The sequence below is a fragment of the Ornithodoros turicata genome, unplaced genomic scaffold, assembly GCF_037126465.1.
Source record: "Ornithodoros turicata isolate Travis unplaced genomic scaffold, ASM3712646v1 ctg00001392.1, whole genome shotgun sequence".
NCBI classification, from domain to species: domain Eukaryota; kingdom Metazoa; phylum Arthropoda; class Arachnida; order Ixodida; family Argasidae; genus Ornithodoros; species Ornithodoros turicata.
This window is the reverse complement of record NW_026999585.1, coordinates 1-14,353: the sequence shown is the minus strand read 5'-3', so window position 1 is coordinate 14,353 and position 14,353 is coordinate 1. Positions and strand designations below refer to the sequence as shown.

At 45.5% G+C, this 14,353-nt stretch overlaps 1 protein-coding gene across 1 annotated transcript in view; it reads left to right on the top strand.

Annotated features, from left to right (window-relative positions):
• LOC135376936 (uncharacterized) overlaps positions 1 to 13,053 on the top strand; it is a gene marked incomplete at both ends in the record, with an annotated part of 50,796 nt that extends 37,743 nt beyond the window's left edge. Inside the window, 3 exons of the mRNA XM_064609359.1 lie at positions 3,373 to 3,484; positions 3,875 to 4,012; positions 13,002 to 13,053. Of these exons, the coding sequence (XP_064465429.1) occupies positions 3,373 to 3,484; positions 3,875 to 4,012; positions 13,002 to 13,053 (302 nt within the window). The remainder of the gene's footprint in view (positions 1 to 3,372; positions 3,485 to 3,874; positions 4,013 to 13,001) is intronic.
• Between the last annotated feature and the right edge of the window lie 1,300 nt (positions 13,054 to 14,353).

Below are 14,353 nucleotides of genomic sequence, written 5' to 3'. Positions count from 1 at the left end.
GGCACTGAGGTATGGTACCACAATTGTTGCGGTGAATCACCTCATCCCATAATCATTCACGTAGTTGTTGTTGTTGAGGCATCGTTTCATATGCACGAGTCTCAGAACATTACACTAGTTGCCAAAAACAAAAATCCATTTTTTCTAACCGCACTTTTTTCTTGTGTCCCCCATCGCAGTTTCAAACTGACGCTGACTTTACTATGTCCTGCCTCCTGGATGCAGTGTGGTGCAGTTATTGACACCCTAAGATACACGCACGGAGGCTGCACTTTATGCACAATAAATGAAATGATCTATAGGCGAACCTGTTTATTGTACTTCAGTGGTTACACATATTATCATGCTTATCGACGATACTGTCTGTTATCTGCAACTGAGAAGTAATCGGAAGTTTTGAAGCAGTCATGAAAGACATTTCAAAGTAACGCAGCAGTACAATATACGGTGTAAATGAGAAATGCGCGTGAAGTCGATATTTTCTGTTATGAAGGCTCTACATGAGCAATACGAAAAGATTAATTGAAGGGCTTCTTCAGTTCAATTGCAGCTACGACGCTGGGCACACAGTGAAGGAAAAAACATATGAATAAAAAAACGGATAGTAATGTACTGGCTCACTCTAGAACTGACAAAATATTTAAAGCACTCCCAAAGCTCCACCTAATGCCGCAGAGAGCGTAACATCAAAAGTTATCACTGAAACGCTATAACGTTATACAAAGAGAAATGTGCACCACGTTTGCTTCAGCATGCCACACAAGAACCTGGCGTTTGTTTTTTGCAGCAAGAGCATTTCCATAGTCTTGTCCTTGAGGCGATTCCGTCGTGGCGTCTGCACTAACACTGCTTTGGAGAAGAGGCGCTCAACTGGAGCTGTCGAAGGAAGAACGCAGTTGAGGTTCCGAAAAGCCGTTTAGTATCAGGGAAGACAGTCAGCTGCGTGAGATTTCCTGGCCGCTTCTTTCACTGCGCTGATGGATACACCTGTGGCCCATTCCCGCTTTTCGTCAGACAGCCACAAAGACTTATTTTTCGATGCGAAATTGCTGCACACAAGAATACACTGCTGCCGTGGTCAGTGTTAATTAAGCTGGTGGACCTTTTTCTAGCCCTGCGATAACAGCGTTCGCAATGTTCTTGCAGTGTTTCAGCGACGGCACCAATGATTTTGTTGTCTTGTGGACTTGCATCACAGCTGGCATGAGATTGGCTAAGTCGCAATCGTCCTCTCCTTGCAGTACATCAATGGAAGCAGCAAGATGTGATGTGAAAATACTTGGCGAACTCCTCAAGGAATTTCATTTCAAGCATTGTGAAAGTTTGTATTTTCAGACGCCTCATTATCTGAGACAGTTGAGAGCGCACTCTGAGATCCAACAGCCTTGTGATAGCATCGAAAGTAGAGTTCCATCTTGTCTCGGCAGGTGCTTTTGGTGACAGGTTCACGAGTTTCTCGATGTTGTCCGATACAAGGGTGCTGTGGTTATATAGCGACCAAGGCCTGGACGTTTAGCCATCGCAGATCTATAAAGTTTCCTACGTGCACTTTTGTCGGTCTGAAGAAATTTCTTGGTGTCTGTGGTTGCTACCAAGTTCAGTGTGTGCACAGCGCAACGCATATGCTGCGGGAGCAGCACGGCGTCCTCGCCAAGAGACAGAGTCTGTATACGTGAATGCAACGAATTCATCGTAGCCACCTTCGCCTTCGGAAGTTTCATCCTCACAGTCCTCAACATTGCGTTCATCCTCTGTCTTGTATGAGCATTCTCGAAAAGGCTTCACAAAATTAGATGCGTTGTCTGTGACTGTGTAAACGATCTTCTTGTAGTGACAATCGGCGACACACTCGTAGTTTATCTGGGCCAGCATATCGGCTATCCTATCGTAAGTGTGCGAACCCTTTATGCGTCGACATGTAATTGCGCATGACAAATAGCCAGTGTACAGTGACACCGAGGTAGCTTTTGTGGTTTGTAGACCATATATCCGCCGTAGTACAGAGCGTGGACGTCTCCTTCATGCTCAATTTTATGTCCAGTATCATCCTTTCGTGCTGTTTTTATATTCTTGAGGTGAGTGTATTCCGAGTGATGACATTCGCGGAAGGGCAGAGACCGATCACGAGATGTTTGAAGTAGTCCTCCTCTACTGACGACAAACGATGTGATTGGCTGAATTATGTCTCTCTGACGGCACTTCTGGGAGGGCTGCATGCAATCTTGTAACTTGGGTTGTGATCCGTCTATATGATGTCCCTTTTCAGAAGCGTAGCTTATGTGTGCGTCGGAGTGAAGCCTCTGCAAAAATACAGTTACGTGAATGTATGTACCTGCAGCACGACACCGCAATGGGAGCCGAAAAAGACGCATGGCCTATAATATTTTATAAGTGTAGCTCATGTTTCAGGGCATGCCAAACATCACAATGCCCTCCGTCAGATTTCACGCCACGAATGCGGTATACAAGTACCAAAATAATATAACGCGAGACCCGCTGCTTTGGGTGGCAGAGCTGCACTCAGGCTGTTCCTAGGCGCACAGCAACTGCCATGTTTATAGATACCTAACTACACTTATTTCGAGATACGAATAGTCATATATCGCTACTTGAACAAGAGAACACGGATCATTAGCCTTTAGGTGTTTTGTAAGGCTGGAAGGGGCTCCGAAATGACTCCATAGAGGAGATTTGGCTGGCGCAGCTTGCACGGCGCTGCTTGGCTGGCGCAGCCTGCACCTGGCAGTAAACTTCGTCCCACTAGAGTCCTAGCTAACAAGTTCGATAAACCTGCCATCGAGAATTCTGAGCAGCTTAGGCGGCGAATCTGCCATCCTGAAGTTTATGCGAGCAGCGTGCCGCGTCTCTTGCACGCCGCGATTAGCCGTTGGAAACCAAGGCGCCTTCTAACCTGTCTTTCAGCCGCCGGATTGGCGTTGAGCTTTCACTCAGTGTTTCCTGGCGTCCTATGTGTCACCGCTGTGTGACAGCTGCATTCAGTGACATTTGATTTCGGTCTTCACCCCCCGGAAGAAGAAGAAAAGTGATATGATACTGAGATTTCGTGGACCTAAGCAAACGAAACTGTGTAATTTTTCTTCTCGTTCTTCTCTTCTTATGGCGAGAAAAGTACTTAGGTACTTTAGGGTAAAGTACATGCAAAAAGTACTTAAAGTACAGTACAAAGTACACGTTGAAAACTGTACCTGAAGTAGAGTACAAGTACTCATTAGTGAACTTCAAGTAGTACTTAACTACTTGGTACTTTAAGTACTACAGACCATCGGGGTTCCTACTAGCAACCGTACATCTAGATTATAATGTCCTAATAAACCTTGCACGTGTTTCACAAGATAATTTTTGTACGTTTAGGGGAAGCTATTAAAGACGGGCTCTGCAACCACCCAAACAATACTGCCATAGGGGAGGATGGACCTGGTTCCTACAGCGGGTTTGTTACAATGGCACGCGAGTTGGCTGAACTGTGAGTACGAGCCCAATCTAATAGACATGTCTGCCATACAAAGAATAGCAATACCGTTGTTGTGCTTCCTAGTGTCATCCATTCTTTAAAAAAGTACAATACTGAGGGAGAACACAACAACAATAGAAACAGATAGTAAACGAACCATTGCTTCAAAAGTGTTGTTGAAAGTATTCAACGGTGTTCGCTGTTGAGGACTACGCACGTTTGACTGAATATTGACTGCCATCTTTAGCAAGGCTAAACATGTGTTTTGGTGTCCTTAACGAGAAACGTCGATTTGCTTGGAGTTTGGAGAACTTGATCATCTTTATGCCCATGCACACACGCCGCAATTGAACATTATTTAACGGTTTGGTATTTACCATACATTTTGGTATTTTCCTTTAGTATGGGGGCAAACATTACAGCTCGTAAAACATACTCCAATGGAACAGCGTGCAATGACTCCTCTGAATTTATGTTCGACCACAAGACCGAGTACAGGTTCACGGACTGTGCTGAAGCTGGCATGCGGGAAATTTTGAGGTAGGTGTTTGTGGCCGTGTTCGTCCGACCCCAACATAGGCATCCGGGGTAAGCGGGGTACTGACATTCAACAAATGAAACTCTTTTTGCGTCGCCTACAACCTGTGCCATTGTCTTCTCCTCACCTTTTCCCCCGTCAGTTCACGTGCTATCTAACGCGCACATCAAACACTTTCATCATAATGTATATTCTATGGCGTGTCTTCATACTTGCAGATAGAAAGGGAAACACTATCGCCGAACAATTCACTGAAATGGACTTCCATTTCGCTACAGCAACAAATATCGCGGCGACTAGTCATTAAACCGAGACCATACTCCCACCGCGGCAGCTTGATGAACGCGAGCGCAAGTCTGCTTTGCTTTCCAGAAAATTTTGAATATGGTCAATATGGTAATGCTTCTTTAGCTAACACGTTAAGTAGCTCCATTGACTATACCAAAGAGAAATGTGAGCCGTTGTAGGGCGACGTGGAAGTCGAAAGCTGTTCGCTGTTTAGCCGATTCTCTTCATCCATTCGTGGCTCGCTGCAGTCCAAGCGGGACAAGACACCGCTTTGCGGGACCGCAAGTATAAAAGCCCGACCTGTTAGGCTGAAATCGGAACGGCTGGTCAATTCAGATACGTCAAGTGCGATAGGTAATGTAAATATTTAACTACTAAAATCGATTCTGTAGAAGGGCGGAAAATGACATTAAGAAAACAGATATAGGATGCCCATGACCTGCGGTGTTTCACCGCTGGAGTGAAAGATGTGGATCGGTGGTGGTGATCCGATGATGATTCGGTGGTGGACGCGGTCAACGAAGAGTCAGCCGATGATCGATGAAGACAGCAGTTTATTTACGGTATCTACATGGCGTCTCGTATAGAGACCAGACTTCAGATTGAAATCCAGAATAATTTACACAACGAAAACTTCAGCTTTTAAAGGTTTCTCGCCGGACTGGCGTCACGTGCTGCCCACGATGTGACATCATATTTTCTGACCAATCAATACATAATTAACCAGGACAAACTCCCTTTCTCAAGTTTTCGTTCAATTGCAGCGTCAGGAACTGACGTGTAATGAGCCATCCAATCAGGGGTTACAGAGCTTCCGCAAATCAAATACAAACACAGAATTCTGCGTACTGAGAGCGAAAGTGTTATAGTTCCCAGGAAAAGCGAGCAGGATTAACAAATACAAAGGTGGCCGTGCAGCGGCTGCGCCTTTCTTGCGTTGGGAAGTGGGTCACTCGTTTCCTGTTTTGGGATACCAGTCCCTAATCTGCCTCCTCCGTAGGCATTCAGTAAAAGTGACTTGCCCTATTGAAGCTCATACATCAATGGCCTTGCGGTTGTTCTCATTGTCACAGCTCTTCGGGGAATTCGGCCTCGCCTTGAGTCAAGTGGCTTATTACTGTAACAGGTGCTGGGCATTTCGTGGGAACGGCAATTACGCAACACGTTCAAAATTACTTATGAAAACGAAGCAATTATATGCATAACATGACATGTGGATGTTTCGAATATCACATAAAATAAAATACAATACATCACAACATGACAGCTGGGAAGCATTACCCCAGCGTATTACACTATTACACGTGTAATATTATATGAGAGATATGAGGATGAAGTGAAATGAGCCACGTATATGTCGTTCACAGAACAAATGAGGTGTGCTCGGTCAAACCGTAAGGTGTACCGATGGTAATTGGAAAACAGTATGCCACTAGAGCCTCTGGAGCAAACCGGTTGTCACCAATAACTGCATAAACATTTGAAGACCTCGACGGTGTTCTACAAGGATCTGACACGGGCCTATGACGCCTATAATGCGAGGTTGAATGACACCAAGCTGACAGTACTCAAGGCATGGGCCTATCCTGACACTCGCATGGGAGGGGGGGGGGGTTCTTTGTCGAAGCGTGTAATTGGGGAGATGAAAAGGAGAAGAGTAGTGCATAACCTAAGGTTTGGAGGCGATCCCCTTTGGATCTGCCACTGGCTCAAGTGAGCACGGAGTAGCCGCATCTCTTGCAAAATATAGTGGTAAACAAAATCTTCATTATGTACGGACTGAAACCATCAAAGTACATATATTCTCCAGCTTACCCCACGCCATAGTTGTAGACATCGCAAAAGTACGTATTACATGTCTCGAAGAAGATGGCAGCTCATGGGGTCATCGCTAGCGTCGCTATTCTTAGTCCCCATCGCGCGACTATAGCTCGTTCATTCTTTCACTTGCTGTATAATACGTCGTATAATAAACGTCGTGTTCCCGTCCTTGATTGCTGCCCTGTCTTCCACAAACTGGTGCCGCGACCAGAATACCTACACGTCGAACAAAGACGGAAGGCTAAAGTACGGCGACAGGGTGAACTACGAACGGATGTCACACGAGGATGGACAAAGCTCAACTCATCAAGAAGCGAAAGGTTCTGCGCTCTCAGGTGGTCAGGTCTCCTGAGGTCAGTCTCCCCTCAGGTCAGCGAGTATATATACTGAGTGACATTGCACGCATGAGTGAGCGCCTCTGACTTGGAAGAACGCATGGAACGTCTGAACAACCATGCCGATACGCCCACGGGCGTTGACAGCTCTCTTGAGCACCTTTTTACCGAAAAGGAATTCGAGCAGAAATATACCAGGCATCTCGAATATACTAACCGCATCGGCAGTGTTACTTTCAACGCGAAGGTGTTCTTACCTGCAAAGCGCAACGACGCTGCTGCTCCCACGGCTCAGCCACTGGACACTCTTTCGCCGACAATAGCTCCTAACGCTCGAGGACAAGGAGGGATTCGACTCCCTAAGCAGGACGTGTTGAGGTTTCGCGGGAAGCGACATCTTTGGTCAACCTTTTGGAGTCAGTTTCAGTCTACGGTTCATAATTTTCCGTCATACGGTTGGCGTTTGCCTTGTTTCGCTTCTACAGTGCGCAGCTTACATAAGGTGTATCACTAGCCTATCTTCTGTCAAGTGTGTTAATTTAATAGAACAAATGCTAATGTGTTCCGGTGATGTTGAGTCGAATCCCGGCCCTCCTAAGAGGGTCGACAGTGATAACGAGATATTACTGGCGCTTCGCAGTCTTCAGGAAGGACTGACTATGTTGCTCAGTGAACTGAAAAAACTACAAAGTTCTCAGAAAGTAACTGACACCGCCATTAAAACACCGTCGAAAAAAGGTCACCACTGTAGAATTATAATTAACCTCCCTGTAGCCAATTTTTAACGAGGTTCACAGCCTCCAAAGAACAACGTCTAGTATAAATTCAAGAATTGAAACACTAGTATCCCGCGTAAACGATCTCGAGGAGAGATCTCGTCGCGATAATCTGATGTTCTAGGGATTCGAAGACAACGCGGGTGAATCCTGGCGTGATTCTGAACAACTGGTTATAGATGCCTGCTGCGTCCACCTGTAAATACAGCTGGAGCCGAACAACATCGTGCGTGCGCATCGCATTGGAAAATTTAACGTATCAAAAAAGCGCCCTATTATCGTGAAGTTCCCCTCGTACAAAACGAAGTAAGAAATCCTCAAACACTGCTCCGGCTTCAGAGAAACAAACACGTCTGTTTCTGAAGATTTCTCAGCAGCCGCTCGCTCCTCGAAGAAACACCTACTTGCCTTCACTAGGTCCCAAAACGCCCCCTTTAAACTACGGTATGATAAATTGATTATTAATGAAAAATGCTACAAGTACAACCCGACATTAACCAAAGTAAAGGAAATGCAAAGATGGCACTACTCGACTAGCTCCAGGGAACACACGAAGTTATCATTTCTTGTCTCTAACGTCAGGAGTCTTATCCCAAAGCGAGACAGCTTGTGTGATGAAATCATGTCATCTCAATGCAATATCATTGCTTTGTGCGAAACGTGGTTAACCCCTGATGTAACGGACAATGAACTCCCAGCTTTGTATTCTACAGAAACGATCGCATTTCCCGGCGAGGAGGGGGTGTCCTTGTCACAGTTAGAGACTGTGTACAGTCTCGTATTGTGAACATTTCACTTGATCTTGAACTGCTGTGGGTGGGCGTTCAGGGTCGCTTTTAACGTTTATTAATTGGTGTTTGCTATCGGCCACCAAACTTTGTAAATTTTTGTTCTTTCTTGCACATTGCTCTAGATATGGTCACCCAGCGATACCCCAACGACAAGATTGTGCTGGTTGTCGACTTTAACTACCCGGGTACCGACTAGTCCTCTCTGAACTCTTCTTGTCGCGAAGAGCGTGACTTTCTTGATTTATGTTCCACTTTCTGTTTAAGCCAGGTTGTGCAATCTCCAACGAGAATAACCACAACAACTTCTAATACGCTGTATCTCATTCTGACGACTGACCCAGAACTTTTCGATGCCGTATTTACATCACCGTGTCCTCGTAGTGACCATCTTACTGTTTGTGCAGATATGCAGTTTCAACATCCACCACAAAGGAAAAAATGTAATGTCATCAAGTTGTACAACAAATCAAACTTTGACGTCATTAACGCTACATTGGCCTCGTGTTTAACGGAATTCACTGAACAGTCTATGCACCGAACAGCGGAGGAAAGCTGGTCAGTCTTCAAGGAGCTATTGAACGGCCTGGTGACTGCTCATGTACCATCGATCACTATATCACAGAATCCATCAGCATCGTGGTTCAACCTTTCCATTAGGCGGTTACAACAAAAAGATGGCTGTTACAACAAGAAGCGTCTTTTCCGCAGAATTCGTGATGACCCGAACCCTGATCGCCTTACCGCATAGAGCGCATGTGCAAAGCCATGCTCCTTCGCTATTAAGAAAACGAAAATGGACTTTTACACGGACACCCTACCCAGAATGATGACACAAAATCAACGGAAGTTTTGGAGCGTATTAAATCCGGCTACCACTCAAACAATTCAGTTAAGTGATGACGAAGGCAACAGCATTCCCGAGAATGCCGTCTGTGAAAAACTTTAACGCAAGTTTCGCAACTGTGTTTATCTCGAGTAATACCGTGAAAATCGGCCCGTTCAAGAAATTATCCTACCGCCTATGAACGGGATCTCCATCTCAGCAAACGGGATCGCTAAGGTAATTGACGGTCTCAAAATATCTTCGGCTTGTGGATTTGACTGTATAAACGCCAAAATACTCAAAAGTACAAAATGGATATCTAGCGAGTTTCTGGCAGTTATCTTTTCGCAGTCTCTTTTATCCGGCATCGTCCCTCTCGACTGGCGCTTGGGGAGAGTTGTCTCAATTTTTTAAAGGAGGGGACCGTAGTGAACCATTGAATTACAGACCCATTTCTTTGACAAGTGTTCCTACCAAAATTCTTGAACACATAATCTATTCTAATCTTTCTTCATACTTGGATACCATTCTTTCTTTTATCAGCACTAACACGGATTCCAGAAGAAATACTCTTGTGAAAATTAACTTGCCAGCTTCGCTCATGACCTACAAACTGGCCTGGACAAGGGGGTGGCGACAGACGCTATCTTTCTCGACCTCAAAAAGGCGTTCGATAAGGTATCTCACAAGGGGTCTTCTTCATAAATTATCTCGTTTAAACCTTACCCCATCTCTCTTAACGTGGATCGAACAGTTCCTATCCCAGCGTAAACAAGCAACGATAGTTAACGGTACCTTATCATCCTTCTGTTCTGTCACGTCGGGCGTCCCTTAGGGCACCGTTCTCGGCCCGTTATTATTTCTCGACCTCACCGCCAACATCACTTCAAAGGTTCGGCTTTTCGCAGATGACTGTGTGGTGTATCAGAAATATCCAGTATGGGCACCGTGCGCTAGAGTTTTCTATCGACGGCAGCGGCCCCTCGAGGGGAGACGCGGCGTATTGCCCTGGTACCAGCCAGCAGCGTCTAGCAGTGCTGTGCTAGTTTCGCCGTTCGAAAAGAGCGATTTGAAGCTGCCTGCATAAAAAGTCAAAGGAGAAGACAAAATGGAAACTAATTCTATGTGGTAATCTGCCACGACAACCAAGTTACTGTGAAACAGAGGCAACTTGCCGTAAAGTTTTCGTCCTTCTCGCTGTATCGTCCCGCCGATCATGTATTTGAGAGAGCGCTTTCACGGCAATCCACCCAATGTGCCGCTCAAATCCGTTGTTTCAAACTTAGAACTCATTCCTTGCATTTAGTATATTTTTCAATGACCATGTTGAGCATCACGATGCGGACTTTTAGCACAGCAACTGACGTGAAAAAATTGCGAAATACATCAATGAATGACCAATGGATGAACATCGTGGAGCTTGACTAAAATTAGTGTCTGCCATACGTCGTACAGTATTTATCTCTTTTACTCGGACCCTAATTTTGCGGCATGTCGGCGAAGACTGGATTTGGACCTCGTCTTCCTTCAATATAAAGCTTGCATGCGAACACAGGGAGTTATTTGTCCTCCCCGAGCTGCGTTTCGCAAGCCGTCATCATTTTATGTAGGTGCATTCTGTCCCTATGATCTTATTATCGTTGCCAAATCTTGTGATCTCGGTTTACAAGTGGTTCTTTGCTCCTTCCTATTCGTCCGCGCGCGCACACGCAAACACACACAAAAGTAATCATGCGTTTGTCGAACAGCAACCTCACTGTTTCTTCTTAATTATTGTCATTTTTATTTTATTTTTTAGCATAGTTTATGTTTTGTGTTTCTTTTGCGTGATATTTCTGGCTGCTTCTATGTTGCAATTTGCGACAATGTGTCTGATGCGCTATGTCCACCTATACTAAGGCCGCTGTGGTCGTTGTTTAGCACTAATAAAACATTATTATCATTACATATCCAGTTTCAAACAAAAACACGCCTTATTTATATCCTGAAACAATCTTGATTGACTGATTGATTTTTATTACTATGACTTTGCATCAAATGCAGGCACAAAGGGCTAAAAGGGAATCCCCCGACTTGAGCGATGCAAGATTGGGAATAATTTGACTAAGGAACTTATCCTGACAGTGCATCATCACGTTAACGGATTATGCATAAGAAAGAAACGAGAACGTTTTTTCCGCTATCTTCGTAATGTATATTCCAATTTGTTGTTGACTGTATTATTGTGAATTCTTCAGTGCGAGATTTCCGTCCTCATAGCGCAGGTACTGGACGCAGCTAGTCTCTGATGTGTAGTCTATAATTGGTAGTCCCCTGCGGATAAATGTGCACTTAACTCCACGTAAATACGGGCCGCGAATACTACACGCTTGTCTGCGCTACACACTGTGTCACACGCTGTGAATAGACACATAATGTTCCACGTGCAAAAGGCTTTCCCATCGCATACATTTTACGTGACAAACCACTTCCGCACAAGTAGTCTCACGGGTTAATGAGTCCAAAGCTCCAAAGCCGATATATAAAATTCGGGAAAACACCCGTACGCACCAAAGCTACATACGCAAAGGCGCCGATACGGCGTCAGTACCAGACCGTTACGCGCGAAATCGCCACGGGTGGCGCTGTCGATCAAGCGACCGCAGCGTCCTCTCGCTAGTGCACGGTGCCCATATCAGACCAGATCATATTACAACGCGATCTTAACCCCTCAACCCTCAACTTAATTGGTGAATGGTGCAGAGTTTGGCAAATGGAACTCAGCTTCCCGAAGTGCGTATTTGTTCGTTTCACCCGTTCCTCACAACCTGTAACTGTTACCTACTCTATCTCATATCATTTTTTCTTCCTTTCCGCATCATGCACGTACCTGGGTCTTACCTTTTCAACTAACCTTTCATGGAAGGACCATATCTTAGCCATCTGTAAGAGGGCCAATTACTCGCTTGCTTTCCTTCAACGTAACATAAAACAAGCGCCCACAAATGTTAAAATAATTGCATATAACGCTCTGGTCCGACCTCAGTTGGAGTACGCAGCCTGATATCGGATCCCCATCAGTCATATTTGGAAACACTTGTTGAGTCAGTCCAGAACCAGTGTGTCAGTTTCATCTTATCGGACTATTCCATTCAATCAGGTGTGTCCTTAATGAAACTTAATCTAGGTCTTCCCACTTTGACCTTAAGGAGGCAGTACCTTCGGATCTGCCTATTTCATAAGGTCCTCTGCACTACATCCCTGATTATGCTATACATCATTCGGGCCCGGTATATTTCTCATCGCACCGACCACAGTCAGAAAGTATCACGTACTATTTCTCGCACCGAGTCCTTCAGACAATCTTTCATACCGCTCGCCGAAACCGAGTGGAACTCACTCCCACAGAACATTGTTGACATCGCAGATCCCGTAACCTTCCACAGGCATTTACTTTTCGATTTGTTTCATTAATAACTTTGTTGTCACATTGTTTTCCTTGCTAGTCTACTGTGGCCAGTGTATTATCGTTATTATTATTATTAATATTATTATTAGGCAGGCCCGTTTGGTATATGTATGTTATGTTGATTTCTAAATAAAAATGAAATGAAATGAAATTATAATAATTATTATTTGTTCTCCTTCTAAACTAATAGTGTGCAAAGGCTGTTGTTAGGTTTTGCTGTATCGTTTACCAATGTAATGACCCCTAGTGGTCCCTTTGGGTTTTGGAAAATAAATAAATAAAAATAGTAACAATCAGATGTCTTCCGCTGACAAGGTGAGCTACCTGATGACTGCGCTAAGAGATGAAGCAGCTAAAGTGGTACAAGGCCTTCAGCGAACTGCCGACACATATGAAACGGTAATTTCGATCCTCAGTGATCGTTTCGGGAATGAAAACCTCTGAATTCAGGAACACTTGAAGAGCCTCGCAGACATTTAGACTGTACATTCCAGTCGACAAGTCCCTCAACTGCGATGACTCTACGACCCCGTGCAAGCTCACATCCGGGGTCTAGAATACTTGGACACATCTACGGAGTCATACTGTTCCATGTTACATTGGCTTCTGCTTCGGGACATTCCGGCAGATATGGCGCTGCAGCTCAATTGCGTGCTTGCAGATAAGGCGTCGAGAACTGCGTTCACCAGACTGCCATTTCATCGTGAAGGGTTACACTCACTGCTGAATTCTTGGGCAACGGGATCAAGTACCGTGAGGAGGTAAGTACTCGCTTCGAGCAGAGCGCCTCCAATGGTGGTTCAAGGTCAGAGCCTGGCAATGACTGCAAGCGGCCGTTCGGTCACAACATTGCAGGGTACTGCAGGGCCTCCCAAGGGAAATAAGTGCATATTCTGCAACGCTCAGGAACGCAAAACATCAGACTGTATAAGTCCGAGGCTGCAGGATCAGAAGAAGAGATTACGGGCAGCGCAACGCCTGTGTTTTCGGTGCACTAAACCCAATCACTCGGCGAAACAATGCCGAGGTTTCCTCAAATGTCGTTCTTGCTCTGGACGGTATCCATCCAGTATGCGAGACCTCAGGGGCAACAGTCGTCAGCATGGATCAATCCAACTGCATCGTAGTGCTTCAGACTGCCACTGTTTTGGCTTGAGGAACGAAACAACGGGCATTTACTCGCTTGGTCTTCGATGTTGACAGTCAGCACACCTTCAACAGTAGAGCTTTGTCTGACTCGCCTGTTCGCGGCTACAATCCGAAATCGTGTCCATTGGTTGTTTTGAGCACTCCACCCATCCGCCATTTCTCTATACTGTGGAAGTACACATGAGGAGGCAGTCTACCGACGAATGTCACACCATTTTAGTCCTCGTCGTTGAGAAAATCTGTGCTCGGGCTCTCGAGGTCCCTTCAGAAGATCAGATGCAATGCTGCGGACTAGCCATGGCTGACACGTCACTCAGTTCAGTACAGCAGATCGAAAACCCAATCGGAGCTGACTACTACTGGCAGTTTGGCACTGGGAACTCACGCAAGCTTACACAGGGCGTGCAAGCAACAGAAAGAACGCTGGGATGAAGGTTGCAGGGGCCATACTCCGCTGTCAACAGTGTATGAACAGCTAGTTTGAAGAAACAATGCCATCGCTGCGTGTAGATCAGGTGCGCCAGCAGAAGGTAAAGAGCATGATGGACGGCATGTGGAGTCTTGATAGCATCGGTATCCGCAACGGTGCGACAGATGATCGAGCTCAGCACCCTGTCATGAAAGCTTTCGAAAGTCCATTCCGGTTCGACAACAACAGATACGTAGTTGCATTGCCGTGGAAGCCACATACGTCAATGGACACCAGCAAATGCAGTGCGGAGCGTCGCTTATCACAAGTGACAAGAAGGTGATGCGAACTCCGGAAGCACTGCACCGATATGATAGCGCCATTCGAGAATATCTAGCCTCAGGTGTGGCAGAAAAGGTCGCAGCTGAAATGGACAAAAATGCACGTGAGGGACATGTGCATTACATCATGTGGTGACAAGGAAAATAAGGATAGTCTTCGAC